Raw genomic sequence first — 22,609 nt, forward strand, 5'->3', positions numbered from 1 at the left:
TACAATTATTTGAACAGGCTAGGAAAGAAGTATTCTGGAATATCTTTTCTGGTTTGTTCCCTAAAGTAGTAGCTGCTTATCGTAATCATCCTTCATCTGAGATCTAAAAGAACTGCATTCTTATCACCAGCTTGGTTTCGTTTCTTTTTTTATACAAAATGCATACACTTCCGCCTATTGTTCTTTTTCCAACCCCACAGATGATTTTGCCCTTTTTACTCGGGTGCCGTTTCCCATATATGGCAACCGTATCATCTCCACTTTCCTCCAGCCTCATACCACCCCCCCTCCACCTACTCACCGACCCCTTTAGGAGTTTTTTTTTTTTTTTTTTCCTTTCCTTCCAAAAATGCACTCTTGTATTTCAAAGCTTCCACTTGTTTCGTCCGTTTTCATACGACAGCAACAAAATTGTAAATTGAAGCCATGCTTACGGTTATTGTTCGTGCAGCCATCACAGCGACATTACACTTCAGGAACAGTAGCTGATACTACTGCTTCTGTTGGATCGATGAAAGAGCCCTTGTCACCGTTAGGTAGACATTTACAAGATTCTATCAAAGTAAGGTAGTTTCTTTCAGTCAGGCTTTCACGAACGACCCTAGTAAAAAGTACTTATGTTTCACGGGCTGTAAAAGTAGTTGACGGGACCGTTGACAGTGGCGCGATATATGAGGGAAGTACTTGTCAATCCACTCAGTGGTTATTATATGTTTAATGACGTTTTTGGCAAAAAAGGTGATTTTGTCACTTCACCCGAGATCAGTCAAGTGTTTGGTGAGGTAAAAAGAATAGGATTGTCTGTGTGGGTGTTAAGAATGACTTTTTTTGTTGAAAAGTACAGAGTTTTTTAATTCGGTTTTTCTTGCCTTTACACAACCCATGGTTTTTCTATTCTAGTTATGCGGTATTTGGTACCTGACAGAATGGATGAGGTTAGGACAGCCGTCGAAAACTCAAATTATTGAATTTGGACCTGGACGAGGCACATTAATGAGTGATATGTTGAGAACACTGGCTCAATTTCCTTACTTTTACAAGACATTGACGGATGTCCATCTGATTGAAGCAAGCCCGGGTCTTCGAAAGATACAAAGGGATCATTTGATTCAAGGATCACCATCAACAGACAAGGAGGTTGTGTGCGATAAAGGTGCTGATTCTTCAGAGACCATGACGAGAGAAGATGGTATTCGAGTGTCGTGGCACGATGGTATTGAACTTGTTCCAGGTAAAGAACGATAGAGGACACGACTGCTCTCCGTTTTCAATGCTCCATTCCTTCACTTACTTACCTCCACGTTTTCCCCCTGCTGCACTAGATGGCTGGTCATTGGTCATGGCTCATGAGTTCTTTGATGCATTACCTATTCACAGCTTTGAAAAAACAGATTCGGATTGGCGGGAACTGTTGATCGATATGGACGACAGTACAGAAACGCCTTACAATTTCAAGATTGTCAAATCCAGCAAGCCGACGGCTATTACAAAACTGCTCGGCACTCATGAAGAAAACCCTTTGAATCAACAAAAAGAGAAAAAGATAGGAGACAGAGTAGAGATATCACCGGATGCCTATAAATTCATGCACATAATAGCACAATTTCTGGGTCGAAATGGTGGTACGGGGTTGGCGATTGATTACGGACAGGATTATATTCAAGGAGATACGCTGAGAGCTATTCGAAAACATGCTATTGTACATCCCATGTCAGATCCTGGAAGTGCTGATTTGAGTGCGGATGTGGATTTTTCGTTTTTGAAACAGGCTATTCAACATTATAACAAGACAGAAGGAAAAGGTAGAAACATACATTACATGACGATAGGAAAGAGGGGGCATTGACAAATTTCTCATGTACTTTATGCCAATTTAGAATTGACGGCTTATGGACCGACGACTCAACAAGAGTTTTTAAAATCTTTGGGTATTGCAGCTCGTATAGAACAATTATTCAAGAATGCCAAGACATCCGAGCAAAGGAAAACGTTATTGGATGGTGCAGAAAGACTGATGGATTCTAAGGCTATGGGTAGAATCTACAAAGTGTTGGCATTCAGTAATGAGCAGATCAATAAGACTACCAAAAAACCAGTAGGATTTTAAGGAAAAATAAAAAAAAAGAAAAGAAAAGGACCTTGTTATCATGGTATAATTGAGTATGGCACATAAATACAATCATTTCTTTAAAACTAAAAAGCCTCTGGAGCTTTTTTGGGTATTTCAATGATACGGTCGTTATGAAAAATTTCTTGTTCTTGAAATGGTGGTAAACGTCCAAAGATTTCATCTGGATCCATGGTTGAGAATTGTAACTCTAGTTGTCTTCTGAGGTCAGGGTTTTGTGCCCAGCTTGGTATCGTTGAGGAGGAGGGTGGATTCTTTTCTTTTTGTAAAGATTTGTCCAAAGGCTGTTGTGTGGTCATTTCTTGTGGATGGATTGCTGTGGTGGTGGTGGAAGTAGTAGTGCTACGAGTAGCTGTGGTTGCTGCTGCGGTTGTTGAGGAAGAAAAGGGTTTATTAGAGAGAGACAACAATTTGGATCTCTTCAAAGGTGGTTCTGGCAATGCATCACTTATCACGATATCGTTATTGTTGGTATCATCATACTTATTGTCCCTGCTATTGTGCTCAGATATTCGTTCGGTGTGTTTCTGTTGGCTATCCGTTTCTTCAGCCAGTGATTGTTTTCGTTGGATGACGTTGGTTACTGGTGCTGATAATGATCCGTTGGATGACGTAGACGTAGCATTGGATCCAGTTGGAGGAACGCCGTTCAAATGCGTCGTGGCTGTTTTTTTAGCGGCCGTTATGTTGGCGTAGGTAGGTTGTTGCTGTTGCTTCTGTTGTTGTGCAAACCGTTTTGACACAACAATCTCGATTTCATCCTCTTGTTCGTCGAACTCTTCGTCATCCTCCTCCTCTTGTTGATCTTTTGCATCGTCTCTTTGGATGGGGCCACTATGAGAACCCCTACCTTTGATATCACTTGTTCCTTGCTCCATCGTGTGAGTTTGCTTTTTTGGATGAGCTTTGTGATGGACCGATGTCACCGACGTGTCAAGCGTAATGGATGGGCGAACGGATGGTGGTGTCCTCACAGTAACAACACTATCGATCGAATAAACTTTTGCATCTTTATGCGTTGTTTGGGACGATCCAACACTGCTGTCTTTTTCAATAATGGTTATTGCGTCTGTAGAGTCAATGTCGCGTTCTAATCTGTCCGTCTTTCTTGTGGTTGCATAGGTCGTTGCTTTAGGCTGAACATTTGACTGACGCTTTGTTATGACAGATGTTGGTTCTGATGCCAGTGCCTGCACTGATCTTGTGGGACGCTTCCAATGGATTAGATCACTATAGTTTTTGTTGACATCAGACGATATGTGTAAGGTTATAGATAGCTTCTAGGATGTTTGCACTTAAAAAGTAATTGTATCATGAGTGTAGCTGATGAACTTACTTGGGAGTACTATGTTGATCAAACCACTTCAAATGAACCTTCAGTATATCCTCTAAAAGTGTCAACTTTTCAACAGTAATTTCATCCCATTTTTCTCTCTGTTCGTGTGCCCAGATATAGCCCTTTTTGGTCGTTTCTTCTTTGGCCATGGCTGGCAATGGAACAACACAGTCAATGGAGAGATCAGAAAAATAAACACAGTAATTTACAAAAAGAAAAAAAAAAAAAGGTGCTTGATTTATTTTGAATCTGGATTTGATTTTTTTAATTTTTTGGCTAAAAGCTTGTATTGATTCTCTTTCCCTTTGTGTCTCAACCGTTTCTACGACAAAGACAGCTTCTTACTTATATCCAAGGCAGAGGCAAAGGCATGCAATCGACTATCGATCATCAACAATCCGTTTTGAGCCTTTTGTAATTCTACAACGCCCAATAGAATGATCAGTAAGCAGTTGGAGGAACACTATTGTAATATTTCGCGCGTCTTACCGGTCAAATGATGTAGTAAGTCGTTCAAAGGCAACTTGATACTTTGCAAGCTCCATTCATCGGGTTCCAATGCTGGTTCTTGAGCAAGCGATGTCTCTTTGTTGCTTGTATCAATGGTGACTCTTGCAATATAACAGCATGAATTCGTTAAGCCCGGTTCGTAAGCAACTGGAACTTGTACTAGTTCAAACTGATCTTTGGGTATCAGATAGCCAGTTTCTTCGCGTAGTTCTCTTTGCGCACAATCCAATGGATCGTGGTCATTCGCATCTATCAAGCCTGTACTTGTAAAGTCAGATGTCCAGCTTTATGGAAGGAAATAAGCCCCTCTTTTGAAGCGCAACTTTTTCTGTACCTGATGGAAACTCTATACAATAACGTTCAATGGCTGGTCTTTAAAAGAAGGAATTATCTTTTTTTGTCAGTAGAAAAGACAGCTAAAAAAAAAAAAAAAAAAAAAGGCTCGTACACTGGTTCTACCTATATTGAATAACGAGTAGAATTTCCGGTTCTTGACTTCCTCCTTCAGGCAACAGAAGAGCATGAATATCAATGGCTATGTTTAAAGGGAAATGGGATAATGTCATCAGGAGACTTATAAAGTCCTATCAGTAGAGGCGAAATTTTTACCATTCACTGCTACTGTGCCTTCTGACTGTGATGGTCGTTGTTGATTTCTGATGCAACGTTCCCATCGACGTTCAACATTCTTATCATCTCTATAGTTGACATATTCCAGACCGAGCCAATCACCTTTTCCCAAAGAAACAGGAGGCGATGTTATCTTGAGAGGTAATAAATCCTTAACCAAACGTTTATGTGACATTTTTTAAAACGAAAGAATTCAAAAAAAAGGGGGTGTATTGCTGACGAAAATGGAATTTTTGCTTTTTTTGGACATAGGAGAATTTCCCCCACCACCCTTTCTCCTTGTTATAATATACGTTGGTACAGTCTTTTCGGTTCAGATTCGGACAGCGTTGAGAGTTGTTTTCAGATGAAACGAATAGAAAATTGGGATATTAGGTACACTATTTTTGGATTTATTTTTGATAAATGTAGAGAACCGGTGAAATAGATAATAACAAAGCCCCCATTGTACGTGAGGACCTATAGACACGTGTTTGAAGGCGACTCTAAGTCGCGCCTTCATCAATATCAGGAGCTTCGATGCTTTTATGCATCAGCGAAACACGTTTAGATGCCGTGACCACTTGGGCGTAGGAGCGTTGAGAATGATTTTTGGGCTTGGGGCCGAGTTGGACTCTGCTGACCAAGAAAAGTGTTGGGAGTTGGGAAGAGCCATGATGCAAAAAGAAATCGGTCTAAGACAGCTTCGTAAAGAATCCCAATCTAATAATTGATCAGTCCAAAAACTTTCCTATGATCAGTATAAATATTCCCCATAAAAAGTCCGAATTTTTCTTCAAAGAAGCGAACATACTGTAATTCAGCTTAACCTACCAATTACAATGATAAAAAATCCTTGTTTAAAAGTAACGAAAAAGAAAAAAAAAAAAAAAAAAAAAAAAGTCCCACGAGGAAAAACCGTATGCGTACTGTACCTCTCTATTTACTCTTTTTTGCTTGTAAAAGAAATCTAATTTTATAAATTGTGAACCAAACTGTTGGTTGTAGTGTTCTTGAGATCATAGAAAGAAGTTTTTGATTGCCCGCTTTTTTTTTTTAAAAGACATGATGTTTGCAGAAACAAATGGAACAAAATGTCGACACATCATCTAAATTAAAACTCTCCTCCAGTTCCAATCTCTTTAGCGCGTGAGCGGCGCTTCATTTCTTTTCTTTTTCTGAGGGAAAAAAAAAAAAAAAAAAAGTTTCTCTTTCTCTTTTGCTCTTTCCCTTTCTCCCCCTTTCCGTTTATTAAAACATCGATTTTATTCAATGAGAATTCTTCTAAACCAATAAAAACCTTATTTTTTTCGCCTAGTGATATAGAAGACAATACCGGTCTTTTTTTTTTTTCCGTCAGAAAAAGAAAAAAAAAAAAAAAGGATGAACTTATTAGCCAAAGTTGATTTCAACTCTCTTTGTTTTCTTTTGCGAGATGAAATCAAAGGAAAAAAAAGGAACATTGTATCGAAAGAAAGCAAGAGTTCTTTGATTTGATATCATTTCGCAAAAAAAAAAAAAAGGCAAAGAAAGTGGAATGAAAAAAAAAACATATTGCTGATAGGATATTTCTAAATTGTTCTGATTTTTTTTTTTTTTTTTTTTGAATATTCGTAAAAACATGTTTCTTTTTTTTATTGCAAACAAAATAAAAAAAAACATATGCTTTAAAATCAAGATGAGTAAGTGGTAGTTGTAGAAGTGGAAGAAGTCGTCGATGATGAGGAGGATACTTTTTGCTGTTTGTCATCCGATAAACAACCATTCGTGGTTGTCATGGTCGTGGTTGTATAGGTGGTCGTGGTAGTGGTCGTGGTGGTCGTGGTGGTCGTGGTCGTGGTTCTAGTGTTATTGGTCGGCAGCGATGAAGAAGAGGTGGTGGCATCTAAACAGGAGGTAGTGGTATAAACAGTCTTTATTTCTTTGTCTAGAGACTGTTGGGTATTGGTATAGTATATGAGTCTTTGCTTGATACTCGTAGCTGTCTTCCATTCTTCCCAAACTTCAAATCGAAAAGAATCAATGCGTTCTCTTTTCACGTGTCCAAATTTGAGATGATTTGTCTCCATTTGGGTCAAGACAACCATTAATATATTACACAGTTTAGTAAATTTGCGAAAAGTGGTATCTAGATATTGATTGACATGCTTCAATAAACTACTCCTATGGCTACTCTTCTTCGGGATGTTGCTGCTATGGATACGTGAAATGATGTCGTTCTGCTGATGGAACGATTCGTAGCTTTCGTTGTCGTGGTAGGTGTGTTCTGATGGTGGCTGTTGTATCAGTTCGGGTTGGTATTTTTGTAGTGCAGGGCAGATGGAATCACTAAAAGCGGCCAATTCTCGCACCACTGCTTTTGCTTGGTATAGACAGCGACAGAACTCTATCAGTGTTTTGTCAGCAACGGATACATTCATCGTTGCCCTACTATGATGACTATAAAGATCCATCGAGGAGGGATGCTTTGGATTATTATTATTCACTGTTGTCACATAATCCAATGTGGTGGTATTACTTTCACCCTTCGACGAGGTGGTTGTAGTCGTGCTTGTTGTGCTTTTGATACCAGCCTTTGGATACGGATAATAGGCATTCTGATACTGATAAGGTGGGTATGGACGTTGAAGGGTATCTGGTTTCGTATCCAATACTTTCATTACAATTTTCAACAATATTTTCGAAAAAGAAAAAAAAAAAATTAATAAATAAAAAAAAGTGAGGCTAGAGAAAAAAAAAAAGACAGAAATTCCTCACTTTTAGCCATTTTTGAAAAAATGGAAATTTTTATGGTGGACAAAAAAAAAAAAAAAAAAAAGTAAAAAAAGAAAAAGTCATTTTGACCCTTTGTTGGAATTTTCTATCCCCGCTTATTGCTTCCGTGGGGTTCCTCAAACTTCCATTATTACAAATTTGGAAAAGACCGTTCAGATTGAATTTCCGTTTCTGAAAGTACAAAAAGCTCTTTAGAAAGAAAAAGACTTTTTTCATTTGATCAAGTTCCCGTAAAAGACGATGGAGGACAAACTACTGCTTGCTATCGTCCATGAGAGACAAAAAAAAAAAAAAAAACCCCTGATGTTTGTACACAAAATGTTTGACATCGTCTCATATGAAATACTGTGCGGTTTGCCTCAGACAGCTGCTTAAAAAACTCAAAAAAAGAGTGTTTATCCGTTACGTAGGCATTCAAACGCATTGAATGAAACGTCTTTGAGTAACTCTTTTCAACATTCTATTTTCCAAAAGGGCCCAACATAAGAAATTGTCCTACGTATAATTCTTTTGTCATGAATATCATTTGTTATCTCATGATGTCAAAAAGAGATGCATTTATTTATCAAGATACACATCACCTGAAATATAGATGTGATATGGTTTTGAAACTCACTTTCTGCTTCCTGTGAATATGCAGGAAATTAAAAACACGCCCCCCTCTTTCATCAGTGTAATTTTTGCCTTTTTTGTAAAGGCGACGAAAATCGTGATTTTTTTTTTTCTTCGATAGACATACAATTCCCATATAAACATTTACTTATCGATATTTTAAAGTATTCCCATATTTTTATAAATCATCCTACTTTTTGTGGTTTTTTTTCAGTAGCATGGATATCATTCATTCTATTTATTTATTTTTTTTACCGTCCATTTTTCTTTTCCATTCTGTCGTTTCACTAAGAGCATCATGGTGATGATCATAACAGCTGTATTACGCTTTTTCCAAGCCAGAACAATTAATCAAATGGATTATATGTCATGATGAGAAAGAAAAAATCCGATCTTCCATTGAACAAAATGGATAAATGGCTATCATCATTTTGGTTTTTGGTTCAAAATGAACTGGTTTTTTCTTTTTTCAATGTAAGAAATACATGTCTTCCAAAATTAGAAAGAAGCATGATGTTAGGAAAAGGAGTGCGTCTACGATCTGATGACAAGCAAAAGAATTCTTTCTATCCCTTTCTACGTGTTTCTCGTCTTTTTTTTTTTTTTTTTTTTTTTTATTCTCAAAAAAATCAAAAAACTATGTACAAAAAAAAAATAAAAGAATAAAATAGAGTCAAATGGTAAAAAGAAGGGACTGTTTACTTTTTCTTTTGTTGTTGGCCTTCTTTGCCAATAACAGTAACATTTTTCTGACCCAGTAACTGCTTGACGGCCTTCACCTTGGCTTGCTTTTGTCCTATTTGAGGATTGTACTTTTGCATCACCTTGATTTCTCTCTCCTTCATCTCGCGTTCCTTTCTCTTTAACTTTTTCTTTTGCGCTCTTAGACGCTTTCTTTCTGCTTGGTCCATCTCTGTCGTTGATTTCAATTCTGTACGCTTCTTGTCGTACACTTCTTCCGGTGCTAATAAGGTTGCCTCTGATACATTCACTGGCGTCACTTCTTCCATACTGATCGCTGCTGCATTACTGACAATCGTCATTTCAGGTTTGACTGCCTTGGGTGTGTAGTGGAAGTTGGAAAGTGCGTCTAACTTGTAGCAGAGGTCATTGAACATGTGTGTGATCTCATCATGTTCTTTCTCTAAAGCTTCGTCACGCGCATCCTTCTTTTGTTCTCCTGCCTGCTGATGGATAAAATCGTCTTCGTAGATCTCTGCAAGAGATTGCTTGGACTTCTCATCACTCAGCTCGACTCTCTTGGAGGGCACAAACGGCTTCAGCGTGGGGTCTACTTTACGCTCCACATCATCAAACATATTATCCAAAATACGCTTTTTGATCATCTCTTCTAGTGTGTTGGTGGTCTCTTGAGTAATCACAGGAACGGGTTTATTGGCATGCTCAAATTCGAGATCTTCCTCCAAAAGACTGTTGACAGGTCTTGCCTTGGCCGTTGCTTCACCTTGTAATGTCCAATGTCTACCTTGGATATTCTCTTGTTCAAACTGTTCAATCTGTTGTTGAATCCGTTCCTGTTGTTTCTGGAAAGCTGACTTTTCGTCTTCTTCTTCTTCTTCATTATCAGACTTGTCCGAGGCATCCTCGTCAGCAAAGAGATCCCTTGCAGGTCCCTCTGAAGCATCATCACTCTCCATTCTATCGTCATCGTCCTCTTCTATTTCCGAGCCTGGCTTTTCAGCTGCCTCTTCTTCCTCCTCCTCTTTCTCGAATTGAACTTTCTTTTCAACTGAAGCCTCGGCTTTTCTTCTCTTTTCAATCGTTTTTCGGTCGCCAAAGAAATCATCAAACGTCATTTCTATAACAGACAAAGAAAGGGGCCATTCATTACACTGTGCATCTTTGACCTGATATTAGCTTTTTACTGTCTATTTACCAGCAGCTTGAACAACATCATCCTCGTCATCCTCTTCATCTTGACTTTCTTCTTCTTCATCCAAGTCTTGATCAAAATCAACATCATCGTCATCCTCTTCACGATCGGACAACATGTCGAGTCTTTCTTGTTCATCTGTCCATTTATTAAATTCTTCCAAATTGAAGAAATCATCATCTACTTCTGAAGTCTTTTTCTTGGGTCTAATCGAGAAACAAGTGGGCAAATGAGTAAAAAAAAGAGAAAGAAGCGTGCACCCAAAACAAAAAAAAAAAAAAAAACCTACATATAATCGTCTTCTTCTTCTATTTCATCTTTATCCTCTTTTTCAACATCTGAACTCTCTCCATTACTTTCTAATGGTTCATCATCCTCTGATTCTTTCATTTCTTCATCCTCTTCTTCACTTTGGAAACCTTCCTCATGGTCTACATCCATCGACTGACCAGACACACTTTCGCTTTCATCATCAGTTGTATCTCTTTGTTGTTGTGGTAGTGATGGCGATGTCTCTTTTTTGCTAAAAGATTTTAACTTGGACGATGCATAATCTAAAAAGGGTTCGTTTTGAGTTACAAGTTCCTCCCACACTTGATCCGTATCGAACCCTTCTACAAACAGCTCTGTAAACGGTGATAGTTGAGACGTTTCCACTTTTTTTGCTAGTGACAGACGAGTCAAATGGATACAATGAGAACGGCAACATCAATGAAAAGAACAGTTGACAAATTTACCATCATCATAAAAGTGTTTTGCAATAGCAAGTGCATTATCTGCTAATTTCTGGTTGGTCGTAAAAAAAACTTGTGGTTTATCTACCACATCAGTTATAAATTGACTAAGAGGATGTTTACTAGTAGGCATGAGACTAAACTATCCAAATAGATACAAAGGACTGTGACGATCTGTATTCAAGAGCAATAAAGGTCAAGAGAAATTTTGAGTGGGTTCATTTTTCAAAATAAAAAAAGCCACATGAACCGACCCTTTTTTTTCTGCGGAAAGTCAAAACATACTTTTTAAGCCCATAATAAAAATGGATGGTCTCCAGTGTAAATTATAATAAAAGTACTTTTTTGATAATCTAGCTATTTCTGTTGCATGCACGCTTTTCTTTTGTATGGAACATAAAAGATATTTATGAAAAAAAGAAAAAGCCAAATAATATATGTAAAATGTAGTGGATAGCTGTGTTCAAGTTTGCAAAAAAAAAAAAAAAAAAAAAAAAATGTTTCCAAGATTTAGCAACGACAAAGAAAAAACCATAGATAGGTTCTGCTTTTAATCTTTAGCATCAGGCTTTCTTACAACAGCAGAAGATGCGTCTTCTTCCGCATTAAAATAAGTCTTGTCTCGGTGAGTATCCGACATGGAGCATCTTCCAGCGGAATCACTACCTACAGCAGTGGTTCCTTCAAAATGTGTATCGTTATCTTCGTGATGCATTTGACCTGTCGTCTGTGTGTCGATCCCATGGATATCATCCGATGGCCACCTGACAGATCCATCCCCGCGGTGGATAGCTTGCTCACCAGGATCATTAGGATGGTGTACAGCACCAGTAGCAGCAACGCCTGCGCCTGCGCCTGCTGTTCCAAGAGCACCAGAAACGAAGGCTGTACTAGTGGGCCTACTTGCGTCCACATAAGCTTCAGGACAACCTTCACTACTACCTATCTGGCTACCGTCATAATAACTACTGGAATAGTAGCTTTCGTTCTTGCTCATAGCCGCGGCAGTGGCTGCTGCTGCTGCTGCTGTTCCCAATGCCGCCGGCTGAGCTGGAGAAGTGGCATGATACGGAGGATGATTCGCCATGGTGTATCCAGCGCTATGATCCCCAGAAAGATAGGAATGATAATATCCTCCTCCACCATGACCGGATGTAGTATCCACCGTATCACTAGGCTGAGACAAGTGCGGTGAAGGAGGAGAGTAAGGAGAGTAATAGTACGTATCGTCTCGCGCAGATGGAGCTTGGGGTCGTCCTACGTAGGCGTCGGGTCCGTATTCCAATTTCAAAGCGGGTGGTACAAATGCTCTTGCTTCCACAGCAGTACTGGACGGTATCGTTTCAACACATGCGTTGTCTTGGCCCTCTGTTGTGTATTGATACATATCCGCGCTGCTGCTGCTACTGTTGGATGTGATCCATTTTTTTCGATGCCTGCGTTTGGCTCGTTTGATACAAAAGAAAGCTAAGGCACCTAACACAAATGATGTAGAGAAAAAATGACTAAATGCATAAAGACGGAAAAGAACATAAACAACGGCTGTTTTTACCAACAAGACCAGCACCTACGACAGCGCCTACGATACCGCCAATAAGTGCACCCGTGTTTGTTAAACTACTAGCATGAACTGCAGGAAACGTTATCCAGCCAACCGGTTTTAGTATAAAATGAGCTTTGTTTCCCTTCCACAAGTAAACGTAAAAAGAGAAAAAAAAAAAAAAAAAAAAACCCCCCGTTCTTACCTGCTGACTCTGTGGGAGAGGGTGGATCTGAAGAGAAAATGGTACTACTGGGTAAAACTGAATCAACCAAAGTGGTGGGCATATTTGAATCGGTGGCTGTCATTGAACCTGTGTCTATCGTTGGAGAAGGCACAGAGTTGCTATCTGTTGGCGTTATCACACTGCTTTCTGTCCCTGTAGGGACGGTTGTATCAGTGGCAGATGCAGAATCCGTTGGAGTTGCTGCCTAGACAGGTAGTTATAAATAAGAAGAGGCAAAGAATGAATGAAAGGGCGCGTCATGCCAACAAATAGGAAATGAGCTAAAATACTTTACTGGATCGGTAGAAGAGTGTTTCTTACGCCTTCTACGTCTTCCTCTTCCCCACCATCCTGGTGGCGGAGGAGGTGGTGGAGGTGGTGGCCATGGATAGTTCGTTGGCCAATCAGGCGGAGGAGGTGGTGGTACATATCCGCTCACTCCTGGTGGTGGTGGAGGAGGAGGCAGAGGATAGCCTGATGGCCAGCCTGCAGGTGGTGGTGGTGGATAGGCAGCTGTAGATACAGGAACACCTTCATCCTCTACAGAGTCATCCTCCTCATCATATCCTGCATCAGCGTCAGTGGGTGTGGCATCCAGGCGGTATATGTTGGGCACGGTAAAGCATTCGAGCTGTTTTGCACGATAAGACTGTGTTGGTGTTGCATTGTTTGTTATTGTGGCTGTACTACGCTGAACACTGACAACTCTATCTGTACTGTACGTCATGCCAAGCACGAATAGAACTTTTTTACTCTTTAAAACAAATAACTGGCGGATAACAGAAAAGCGAAATCCGCGTACACTGTAAGTCTGTAACGATTTAAAATATATATAAAAAAATAAAACGGAAACAAAAAAAAAAGAAAAAAAGGATTTTTTTTTTTTTTTTGTTGTGTTTCTTGATAGCTAATATTGTTGTGTTTTCGCGAAAATTTTCTAAACAGATCTATAGTTGTTATGGCTATTGTTGGCTGTCTCTTAATGGTAACCCGACTGAAACGACGGCTCAGATTTTCAGCACCTTCAAAATCAGGAACATTATTAGATTCTGGTTCGTTGGATTCCAAATCAATCATGTCCGAATGATTGATCTTTGAAAACACGACAGGTGGGGGTTTTCCCTGTAAAAAGATATTCGAACAGTTACTACAAACATTTGCTTTGACTACACCCAATCACTCTTATGTAAGTATTTGAGGACATTTGGCTTGCTGTTTATTGGCGATACCTGTAGTATTCGAAAATAAAAGCTCACATGTTTTATTGACAAAACCAATGTGGCTGTTGGCAGAGGCGGACTTTTGATGGCCCCCACTTACTTTCCAATTTTGGACTTTTTTGGAGGGAAGGAGAGTGGCTTGTTACTGTTGTTGTTGGTGGAAAAGAAAGGCCTAGGCGTACATCTTCTATTGTTCGAATTTTGGTAGCAGCCATATGCAGTAAGTGGTTTTCTCTCTCTCTCATACACTTAATTTCAATTGCTTACAAATAACCTTCAATGTATATCTCACTATCTAGAACGAGTTGTTGGCATTATACATTTCTCCAAAGTAGACGTCATCAGCCACAAGATAATACCACGCATAGACTAGGAAAAGGAAAACAATACGTCAAATATATGTCGCATGTAAACTAAATAAAAGTACGATCAGCTAAAGTAAGGGCGATACTATAACAAGTGAATGGCAAGAAATGAAACAAGGAAAAAACAGTCTCCGCTCTAGGGCAGGTCAACACTTACAATTGTATCATGTTGAAAGTGTTCAATATCACACAAAGAACAGTCTCTTCAGTATGATTCTCGCGGTGCCTCTTCGTGGTGATGCCAAGAATGTAGTATGGCGGCAGCATTTGAGTTACAAAAGCCTAGAAATCATGATCTCAAGGCAGCTATTATCTGTCAAAAATGTCTATGTTAGCTAAATTAATAACCATTACGTGCTAAAGATGCGTACTTTTCAATAAGAAAAACCGGCATTTCATCTGTCGAATTGACTTGATTGTCAAGCGTAAACTGTAGTTAGACAGTGTGTCATTATATCTGCCAATTTCAATCAGCTGTTTGGAGAGAATATCGTAGTGGACATTGAAACTGGAACATTTATAAAGTTCGGCTTCAACTAACCATTCATAATGCCAGAGAAAAGGGTTTAGTTTTCAAAAACTAATGGGCCAACCTTTGTGATCTATCTCTGTCGCTTAATATAACGTGCTTTCATGAATAACCCGTTCAGCTTAATTTTTGTCGATCATGTGTAAAAGATTCCAGCCAAGTATACGTATCATTATAAATTTTCGATTGTTGATAACCCAGGAAATTGAAAATTCAATACATATTCCTTCATTTCTGATCATTGATATGCAGTATAAGTTATATATGCATACACATATATTTGTTGTCGAACGACGATTGATCCAAGTCAACATTCCCCTTTTGGTTTAAAGTACGTAATGCCGCTTTTTCAGGACTAGTTCATATAGAAGCCTTCTACGCAAAAACCCCATCTCTAATTTAGTTCTGCGATGCAGAAAGCATATTTGAAAGACCTTCAGTAATAGTTAAGAGAAAAATATTGAACTTGATACATCCATCCATCAAGTGTTCATCAGTAGTTGAAAGCTCTTTTTGTTTAAACGGCTACTAAATAATTTACAGCTTTCACCCTTTAGCAATGGTATATAAGCCCCACATAAAGAATGATAACAATAATAATGTTTTTATTCTTCATCTGCTAAAAAGCTCAAATGCATTTTTGCACTTTCAACGCTGTTGTTTATTTCTAGTTTTATAAATGATACTCATATGGGTTCATTTTCATATAGTTTCAGAGCGCTTGAACTCTCAACGTAAGCAGGATGTACGTGGCGATCCACATAGAGCTGGCCTTGAAGTCAAGTATCAATATACTTGACTGGACCATTGACAAAATCAGATCCGAAAACTCGCTGCTCAATACATGTCCTCCCTCTTACCTGCCTTATTTACTGCAACCTAAATCAATGTAAATTTCCACGACCCATATTCGTAAAAGATAATGTTTGCTTAGGAGTAAGATATGGTAGGTATCATCAAAATGTTTCGAGCACTGTTTAGCCGATCTAAAGAAAGAGTGGTAAGAACAATTATACTTGAGGCATCGAATAGATGTAAGATTGCTCAGGTTTCTATTTCTTCCAACAAAATTTATTGCTATAAAAGCTGACATGTCAAAAGCTGTCATATGAATTGTTATCTAGCCAAGTGATACTGAAAGCACATTCCTTTTGAATATACTTGTTTAAATGATTGTGCATTGTAATATACCAACATTATTTGAATTGTATGCTTTTATAAGAACTTATTCGTATTTGACAATCCTCTTCATCATTAATGGCTATAATTTCACATAGTTCTCGCCATAGCCATGACTGGTCGATCAAAATAAACTGCAGTCATTTATAGAACATATTCTATCTTTTATCATAATAATATCAATCAGACATTTTGCCCGTATTTCTGTTCATAATACAAAAATAATACGTATCGACAATAAGTACGAAGCAACCAAAACAGATGATTACGTAATCATAAGCTAATGAATTGCAAAAAATATTGATAACTGTGAGGTTCGAACTCACGCCTCCGAAGAGAATAGGGCCTAAACCTACCGCCATAGACCACTCGGCCAAGTTACCAATTGTGAAAGTTTTTTCTTTACCTTTTTTAGATCCGTTAAATATTACACACGGTCACGTGAGATTTTGTGACTTGCCGAAATCCAATCAAATTCGCCGTGCGCTTTGCAGTTAGATTCTTTTGTATGTTTTATTTGCTGAACAATCTACTTCCATATTGTACCATATGAAGTCTTGGCTGCAAGTACTTTGATGCATATAGTAACAAATTGCTTTTGCTGAGATTTGGTTTTTTTCGTTATACTTTTATTGCTAAGCTTGGCTATGCTTCATTTTCTTTATCAACATTATATGCAAACTAGTTTGCTTTTAATGTACGTAAATTATGTCAGAACCAAAGAATATTTACCGAACAAACGACTATTTCAGGTTAACCTGCAAATCATAATTGACGCAGAGGAGCTTTTTCTTCGTTCTCTTTGCTTCACCTTCTCAGCAACTTGTTTGTATGCTTCTTATAATATTCGTTCGCTAGACTTTCTAAAATAAAATATACACATTTCGGTCTGATTTTTGCAATTTTATGATCAATCCATTCATGCTGCAGTGCAAACCATCAAGGTTAGCGTTTGAGTCCATTCGAAGAAGATATACGCCCTCATGCCAATTCAAAACTATTTCATTACTGCACGATATTTGAGTACTGGCCCAAACTTTTAACCCTGTATGCTCTTTGAGTTTTTGTAACTTGCTTATGGTTGGTTTTGCCAGGTAGGCTCCCTCAAATTTCTTTGTAAGTTTTTTGCTTATGTAATTAATGCAAACCTCCTCAAAGTTGACAAAAATTCTGCCCTTTTTCCTATTTCTTATTCTCTCCAACTCTTTTCATTTGATAAACTGCTGTGAAACTCTGTTATGCCACCAATTACACGTCAAAGACAACGACAGCAAAAGTTATCAGACTACTTTCTCCCTCAAAACAGTTTGCCTGATAACGTCACAATTATCATTAAAAAATCTGCGCCGATCGCAAAGTAAATGTTAGCCAAGTGCAAGTAATTCGAATCGACCCTATCTGATCTCTGTCTTATTTGCGATACTTTAGAAAAAACAAAAGACAAAAAACCGAGGAAGATGATGAAGAAGGAAATGTGGATGATGTTATATTACGTCACAGGAACAAAAAAGTCAGAATAATAGACGATACAGATGAGGAAGACAGTAGAGACGAGGTGCTCAACAGTGAATTGTCTGACCAAGATAAGCGAGAATCTTCAGCGACCAATGCTGATGAAGACGAGGAGGAGGAGGACAACAAGGATATCAAAATAGATAGACGTTTGTGTAGAAAAAAGAGAAGACTGATAGCAGATTCTGATGAAGAGACATTTGTTGAAAATAATGAAGATGTGATAGTTAAGGATACCGCAATAGAGAGCACTGAGGATAATAACCCATCGGGTACGCTATAAAAAAAACCACAGCAAACGTAAATAGAAACGTATAGATTCCAGGTATTGGTTAACCGATCATTTTATCAATTTCGTAGAATCACAAGATATAAAGGAGGATCTGGATTTTTTAGACAAATCAGGTTGAGTACTACTCAAGTTGTGTAGGTCTGTCATTCAGTTATACTGATTATGATAAAAAAAAAAAAGACATTCTAGATCAAAGAATCAGAGTCAGGCAGTCATCGCGTTATAGCCAGGCTTTGAAAAAATTGAAAGGTAAAGGTGTATTTGTGTATGCCCAGGGATCGTTGAAAGAGTTGGTAACCATGAATTATTCAGATAGAAAATCAAAACTATCACAATATGATCAAGTTGAAAAAGGACCTATTGAGTCATATACTACACAACCTTCAAATACAGCGATTGTGATTGACGACACTGATGATAGCTCTGAGCACCATAGCAACGCAACTGACAGTTTTGCTGAATCAGAAGAAGAAGAAGGTTTTGTCGTGGATGATGATGTTATTGATGGTGTCAAGAGTACAGCCAAGAGTACAACAATGGAACTACCGCGTAAGGATTTGTCAGAATTATAAGAGCACTCGTAGTATAACATTGACCATTCTCTATTTGATAAATAGCGGAATTCAGCAAACAGCGTGTTCAATCATTTAATGGCCATTTGAAAACATATATTGAATATTTAGTTGAATTAATACTAAATCCAGTATTTGACATAGGTATTCTAATACTATTTGCGAACGCCACAATACATCAGTAACTAATGGCTTTGATTGATGTGCTACAGCAACGAAACCGTGGTACGAAATGTCTAAACAGGTTGTTTTGAGACGTGTGCAGGGTTACAAGGATTCAATGGTAACCAGTGACGCTTGGCTCCCTCCTTTTAAGGTAAACATAATGCAAGATGAGCTAGGCCGCAGGAATGCTTTAGTTATTACAACATTACTTCGGTTGTACATTAACACTTTTCATCAACAAAATGGTAGGAAGCTGTTGATAAACATGTAAACTGGAAGCAAACTGGTTTCATACATATTGATTCAAATGGCTTCGGATTAGCATGTGAAGCGTGCAGATCTAACAAACCGGCTAGTATCCAAATAACCCTTTCATCAAATGACCGCTTTTCCGATCCAACTGTTTTATACCTCGGAACTGAATGCTGTCGGAAGGGTGAAATGTATCATCACTTTTACCACTTTCAGCAACACATGTATCAAAAGGTCAAAAAATTGGTAGACAGCGTACGTCGCAAGAGAAAAGAAAGTACGACTGAAGCCATTTTTGAGCACTTACTATCTAAAGGCTATGTCTACAAGGTAAGAGTATGCATTTCATTTCAAAGAATGACCATGATTAGAAGATTTGAAAAAATGATAAATTACTTTTTCATAGCTTACGAAAAACGTAAAAAAGGCATTTAATGATGTCGTCATGATTTACAATCTGCAGGGCCAGAGAGCACGTGTTGATGATTTATCTTCCTCAGAGGATGAATAGCTTGAATTTTTTTAGTTTTATTTATGGAATGAAAGCAACAAATGTCGGATACCAGAACAGACGGTGCTCAATTGGAATAGTTGTGTTTTCTTTCATTTTGCATAAAATACTGTACTTATAAATTAAATGCATCAATTACTACAAATGTGTATAACGATTCTTTTTTGCATTATAGGATATTTAATATGAATGATTTAGCTATTGTCTTGATTAGCCCTTATTAGTATACTGATAGAGTATATGAACTATGAGACCCAATTTCGAGATAGATTAATGAAACATGATAAATGTATATGCTATGAGTGCGTGAAGAGGCACAAACAAAAAATCAAAGAAATGCTGTAATACTTAAGAACAGTACGTGATTTAATACAAAAAAAAAAAAAAAAAGCTGTAATACTTAAGCGCCTTATCAAGCAATTCAGTATTACCACTTTGAATACAGCTCTTAATTTTTTCAATTTGGACATAAGTATTGTCACATATTGCTTTGATTCCTTTTGTTTTCTCTACTTCTTCACCAAGTAAATGCTCAACGTTTTTCATAGCTATCTTGTACAAAAGTTTCATCGTTGTAGCTTGACCATCACTTACACGATGTGTTATGGAAAGTTTTTCCGAAACCAATTGCCGCTAAAGGATCCAACTGTTCACTTGATTCAATTGTTGATATAGTTGTTGACGACATTAGAAGACAAAGTTTTGCCCAAAACAGATTGGGAATTTCTTTACTAAGTGGATGACGTGTGGCAAGAGCTAGTATGTTGTTTATTGACGCGGTTACGCTGGATACACCTACTATTAAAACAACCATATTTCTCATATACCAAAGTAGAATATTTCACTGCACGACACATGTACTTTTCATTAATATCTTTTTGAGCCTCTACCATTAGTGGGGGGGGAGTTCACTATTGATGGCTTTAGGAAGATATAAACCATCGCAAGCACATTTGTTCAAAAATTCATTTGGTGCTGCGGTATACTGATCTTCCGGGGCGTTAACCAAACTTTTACTGATAATATTGATGATTCCGGTATCAGTTAATACTGCCTTGCTTATTAGATCACTTCCAGAAACATGTTCTTTCGGTAGTAAGTAATATGATTTTTCTACATCATTATCGTGTGTGTGTGTGAGTGTGAGAACATTGATCTATGCAGTTTTATCCAAATAAATATTTAATTGGTTTTGGCAAGAAAATCAAGTGAAGAAGCACTGCTATTATCGATAACATGGTCAGCAATGTATCGTTTGTTTATACCTTCGTATGCAATATGCGAATAAATCCCTATTTTAGTTTATCATGGCCTACATATCAATAGCCATACACATATTTTAAAGACTGCTAAGAAAATATTCCACCACCAACTACTGATAATCTTTAAAGAATGTAAATTGTTCTGATATTTGGCTATTGTCAGGTAGGAGAAAGCACGTGAAAATTAATTCTAAAAGCCTATTGAGAACAAGGGTAAAATTTTTCTTTCGTGGGGTCGACGCACCCTAAGAGGGTGAATTTGTAAAAGTACCCATGGCCTGATCTAGTGATACTTGCCATGGTAACGTATTATAGTAAAATAAGTAAACCATATATCCTAAATGATAAACTGCTCAAACTTGATAGAGTAGCTAATCTCATACAAGAATTATCACTCATTCCACCATTTTCAACTTCACTTTTCTTATTTTAGCAGTGGTGAGGTATATCGATCTTGTATACCTTGTGTACAAGTTTATCACAGCTTATACGGTGCTGTCAGCTAATCACTTAATTCACAGGAGTCATACACTACCAGGTCAAGTAGTTTCTGCTAATTTACTGGTCTGCAATATTGCATAATTCATTATACTGAATAAAGTGAGCTATAATCTTAATATATGCATCTTCTATAAATACGACAGTTGTTGCTTGCTGATTGCTCTCCATTCTTAAGCAATAATGAATATAAAGGCAGCTACGAGTTTAAATCAGGCATTGTTTTAAGTTTCGATCAAACTTAAAACAATTGCAATAAGGCGATCTAGACTTTACCACATTATTTACTGATCCACCCTAACTTACTGCTATTACAGTAAATGATCAAATCCCTACCTTGTTGCTTCAAATCATTCTTAAACTTTAATACATCAGAAACTCTGCGAGTTAGATAATCTGAAATGTTATAAGCTCTAGAAGCATATTTTTTTTTTCTTTACTTATTTTATTATCCAATCTTCATAGGGTAAAAGGTGAGGTAGCGAGGTAAGAACGGCTGATCGACATTAAATCTCATCGGAAAGCTCATCAGTATTTGATCGGCTGTTGTTTACACTTAATAAGCGCATGACCAGTTCAAACATAAAAACAGCAGAAGCATTTGTTGGAAATGCGCGTAGAAATGACGGTAGAAACCCTATGGAAGTTTTAGTGAACATATCAGTTGAAGCTGTTCTCTTTTTCTTCAAAAAATCAATTGTATACCTCTGTAAAAACCTCTTAACCCTTCCGTTTGGTATACATATTTAGCGACTGATGTTGGTGTAGGAAATAGCTTGGGTGTCACATCAGGTTGTGTCATAAATCGGTTCTTCACCATGTCTGCAAAATATTGTCATCCAATGAATAATTTGATAGTTAAGAATGACTCATTTAGGAAGATTGTAATACCTGCAGGAAATGCACCTAACCAGAAAGCAGTGGCACTACCACCACCCGCAATGAAAGATATGCTACCTGCATCTAAACTGGTACGTTTCTTCAGTTCTCTTGTAAAGATCTCGTATGAACTCCAGAAAACAAAAAACCAGCTTCTAAATAGCATTGTAGGTGTTAGGCCTTGCCATAGCCCAAATATACCATTGTTTTTAACCTGAAGACAATAGAATTAAGTAAATAATCAATTCAAATGAAAAGGTCACTGGATCTTACCACTTTCCGAACACAATCAATGGGACCTTTGTATACTTTTGTTTTGCCGTTATTGTACTGTACTTGTAATCTTGCTTTGATATGTTCGACAGGAGTAGCTACAAATGACACGGTGAGGCCCCCTGCTAGCCCTGCCAAGCCATGCTGAAAGAGGCTCAGAGGTTTATCTTTTCCATTCCAGTTGTTCTGTAAAAACAATCGAGTATTATGTAGAGTCCCTAACCTACAACAGTAACGTTCAATAAGCAATGGTTGTTTTTTAAGCTCATGCGCTGTATATAACATTAGGAAATATCATACATAATGCTATCCATAAACATCCAGCCTATTAAAGGTGGTGTTGCACCTTTATATAACGCTGTAGGCCCTTCATTTTTCAAAGTTTTCAATAAGCAATCTAAGGGTCCTTTGAAGTGTGATTTGCTTGTTGTTTGTAGGCGAATTTTTACAGTATCTATAAAAGGGAGTCTGGTATATCAGCAATCGTAATTAAATAAATCCCCCTAAAAACAATGCAGAAGAAGACCGCTTACCGAAAGGGTGCCCTACAGCTAACTTGGTTATGCCTGAGGCGACACCTGCTGCAAATCCTCGCACTCTATTTCTCATAGACTGATCTGCTAATTCGGGATCTGCAACTGATATCTTGCTGTTGTCAGACATACTTTGCTGTCAGATAAGGATATTCAAGAGTGATATATAACTGGAGAAAAAGAAGATGAGGGCAATGCTACAC

The 22,609-nt window shown here is 37.9% G+C and overlaps 10 protein-coding genes and 1 non-coding gene across 11 annotated transcripts; 3 read left to right on the forward strand and 8 right to left on the reverse strand.

Moving 5' to 3' along the window:
* Positions 1–671: 671 nt before the first annotated feature.
* Positions 672–2,107, forward strand: BDF20DRAFT_819880 (S-adenosyl-L-methionine-dependent methyltransferase; the record flags this gene model as incomplete). Its single annotated transcript, XM_053077494.1, has 5 exons — positions 672–782; positions 901–1,231; positions 1,323–1,430; positions 1,560–1,802; positions 1,878–2,107. 5 exons carry the CDS (start codon positions 672–674, stop codon positions 2,105–2,107), a joined length of 1,023 nt encoding a protein of 340 aa, XP_052936050.1.
* An 86-nt stretch (positions 2,108–2,193) lies between these two features.
* On the reverse strand, positions 2,194–3,613 carry BDF20DRAFT_835165 (uncharacterized protein; the record flags this gene model as incomplete). Its single annotated transcript, XM_053078817.1, has 2 exons — positions 2,194–3,358; positions 3,465–3,613. 2 exons carry the CDS (start codon positions 3,611–3,613, stop codon positions 2,194–2,196), a joined length of 1,314 nt encoding a protein of 437 aa, XP_052936051.1.
* Positions 3,614–3,678: 65 nt separating this feature from the next.
* On the reverse strand, positions 3,679–4,955 carry BDF20DRAFT_479678 (uncharacterized protein). The gene is made up of 5 exons (XM_053075550.1): positions 4,584–4,955; positions 4,434–4,509; positions 4,309–4,346; positions 3,954–4,223; positions 3,679–3,884 (listed from the first exon to the last, which is right to left on the reverse strand). The coding sequence occupies exons 1-5, from the start codon at positions 4,777–4,779 to the stop codon at positions 3,787–3,789; spliced, it is 678 nt and encodes a 225-aa protein (XP_052936052.1). The 5' UTR covers positions 4,780–4,955; the 3' UTR covers positions 3,679–3,786.
* Positions 4,956–6,442: 1,487 nt separating this feature from the next.
* Positions 6,443–6,622, reverse strand: BDF20DRAFT_806329 (uncharacterized protein; the record flags this gene model as incomplete). Its single annotated transcript, XM_053076519.1, has 1 exon — positions 6,443–6,622. A coding segment is annotated over one exon (180 nt), but the record flags the coding sequence as incomplete, so codon positions are not given.
* A 2,046-nt stretch (positions 6,623–8,668) lies between these two features.
* BDF20DRAFT_819479 (U3 small nucleolar ribonucleoprotein complex, subunit Mpp10) lies at positions 8,669–10,731 on the reverse strand (the record flags this gene model as incomplete). The annotated part of the gene is made up of 4 exons (XM_053077461.1): positions 8,669–9,789; positions 9,868–10,070; positions 10,154–10,529; positions 10,587–10,731. 4 exons carry the CDS (start codon positions 10,729–10,731, stop codon positions 8,669–8,671), a joined length of 1,845 nt encoding a protein of 614 aa, XP_052936054.1.
* A 342-nt stretch (positions 10,732–11,073) lies between these two features.
* On the reverse strand, positions 11,074–13,254 carry BDF20DRAFT_867630 (uncharacterized protein). Its single transcript, XM_053080909.1, has 2 exons — positions 12,655–13,254; positions 11,074–12,103 (listed from the first exon to the last, which is right to left on the reverse strand). The coding sequence occupies exons 1-2, from the start codon at positions 13,089–13,091 to the stop codon at positions 11,149–11,151; spliced, it is 1,392 nt and encodes a 463-aa protein (XP_052936055.1). The 5' UTR covers positions 13,092–13,254; the 3' UTR covers positions 11,074–11,148.
* Positions 13,255–15,958: 2,704 nt separating this feature from the next.
* Positions 15,959–16,040, reverse strand: BDF20DRAFT_t93. The gene has a single exon. It is a non-coding gene; the product is annotated as a tRNA-Leu (tRNA).
* A 592-nt stretch (positions 16,041–16,632) lies between these two features.
* On the forward strand, positions 16,633–17,991 carry BDF20DRAFT_479955 (uncharacterized protein). The gene is made up of 6 exons (XM_053075551.1): positions 16,633–16,751; positions 16,919–17,014; positions 17,086–17,441; positions 17,530–17,574; positions 17,642–17,710; positions 17,778–17,991. The coding sequence occupies exons 1-6, from the start codon at positions 16,735–16,737 to the stop codon at positions 17,861–17,863; spliced, it is 669 nt and encodes a 222-aa protein (XP_052936056.1). The 5' UTR covers positions 16,633–16,734; the 3' UTR covers positions 17,864–17,991.
* BDF20DRAFT_867656 (uncharacterized protein) lies at positions 17,776–19,277 on the forward strand. Its single transcript, XM_053080910.1, has 4 exons — positions 17,776–18,177; positions 18,246–18,349; positions 18,448–18,780; positions 18,857–19,277. The coding sequence occupies exons 2-4, from the start codon at positions 18,266–18,268 to the stop codon at positions 18,959–18,961; spliced, it is 522 nt and encodes a 173-aa protein (XP_052936057.1). The 5' UTR covers positions 17,776–18,177; positions 18,246–18,265; the 3' UTR covers positions 18,962–19,277.
* A 312-nt stretch (positions 19,278–19,589) lies between these two features.
* BDF20DRAFT_867658 (uncharacterized protein) lies at positions 19,590–19,981 on the reverse strand. The gene has a single exon (XM_053080911.1). The coding sequence runs from the start codon at positions 19,852–19,854 to the stop codon at positions 19,693–19,695; it is 162 nt and encodes a 53-aa protein (XP_052936058.1). The 5' UTR covers positions 19,855–19,981; the 3' UTR covers positions 19,590–19,692.
* A 921-nt stretch (positions 19,982–20,902) lies between these two features.
* On the reverse strand, positions 20,903–22,566 carry BDF20DRAFT_480015 (putative mitochondrial inner membrane transporter ymc3). Its single transcript, XM_053075552.1, has 7 exons — positions 22,407–22,566; positions 22,174–22,327; positions 21,874–22,096; positions 21,613–21,814; positions 21,427–21,543; positions 21,162–21,358; positions 20,903–21,082 (listed from the first exon to the last, which is right to left on the reverse strand). Exons 1-6 carry the CDS (start codon positions 22,534–22,536, stop codon positions 21,228–21,230), a joined length of 957 nt encoding a protein of 318 aa, XP_052936059.1. The 5' UTR covers positions 22,537–22,566; the 3' UTR covers positions 20,903–21,082; positions 21,162–21,227.
* Positions 22,567–22,609: the final 43 nt, after the last annotated feature.

Source organism: Mycotypha africana (assembly GCF_025528875.1).
Source record: "Mycotypha africana strain NRRL 2978 chromosome Unknown BDF20scaffold_5, whole genome shotgun sequence".
Lineage (NCBI taxonomy): Eukaryota > Fungi > Mucoromycota > Mucoromycetes > Mucorales > Mycotyphaceae > Mycotypha > Mycotypha africana.

Bases quoted from the DNA above. Each gene is read 5' to 3' on its own strand.
- BDF20DRAFT_479678 (XM_053075550.1), bottom strand. From the start codon at position 4,779: ATGTCACATAAACGTTTGGTTAAGGATTTATTACCTCTCAAGATAACA. The intron at 4,224-4,308 runs GTACAGAAAAAG...CAGGCTTGATAG, and splicing joins TTGTATAGAGTTTCCATCAG to ATGCGAATGACCACGATCCA. The intron at 3,885-3,953 runs GTAAGACGCGCG...TGGGCGTTGTAG, and splicing joins CTTACTACATCATTTGACCG to AATTACAAAAGGCTCAAAAC.
- BDF20DRAFT_867630 (XM_053080909.1), bottom strand. From the start codon at position 13,091: ATGACGTACAGTACAGATAGAGTTGTCAGTGTTCAGCGTAGTACAGCC. The intron at 12,104-12,654 runs GTATTTTAGCTC...TTATGCATTTAG, and splicing joins TCTTCTACCGATCCAGTAAA to TCATTTTTTCTCTACATCAT.
- BDF20DRAFT_479955 (XM_053075551.1), top strand. The intron at 17,015-17,085 runs GTAAATGTTAGC...GCGATACTTTAG, and splicing joins AAATCTGCGCCGATCGCAAA to AAAAAACAAAAGACAAAAAA. The intron at 17,442-17,529 runs GTACGCTATAAA...TCAATTTCGTAG, and splicing joins TGAGGATAATAACCCATCGG to AATCACAAGATATAAAGGAG.
- BDF20DRAFT_867656 (XM_053080910.1), top strand. From the start codon at position 18,266: ATGTCTAAACAGGTTGTTTTGAGACGTGTGCAGGGTTACAAGGATTCA. The intron at 18,350-18,447 runs GTAAACATAATG...ACAAAATGGTAG, and splicing joins CTTGGCTCCCTCCTTTTAAG to GAAGCTGTTGATAAACATGT. The intron at 18,781-18,856 runs GTAAGAGTATGC...ACTTTTTCATAG, and splicing joins CTAAAGGCTATGTCTACAAG to CTTACGAAAAACGTAAAAAA.
- BDF20DRAFT_867658 (XM_053080911.1), bottom strand. From the start codon at position 19,854: ATGGTAGAGGCTCAAAAAGATATTAATGAAAAGTACATGTGTCGTGCA.
- BDF20DRAFT_480015 (XM_053075552.1), bottom strand. From the start codon at position 22,536: ATGTCTGACAACAGCAAGATATCAGTTGCAGATCCCGAATTAGCAGAT. The intron at 22,328-22,406 runs GTAAGCGGTCTT...TCCCTTTTATAG, and splicing joins AGCTGTAGGGCACCCTTTCG to ATACTGTAAAAATTCGCCTA. The intron at 22,097-22,173 runs GTATGATATTTC...TTACTGTTGTAG, and splicing joins ATGTTTATGGATAGCATTAT to GTTAGGGACTCTACATAATA.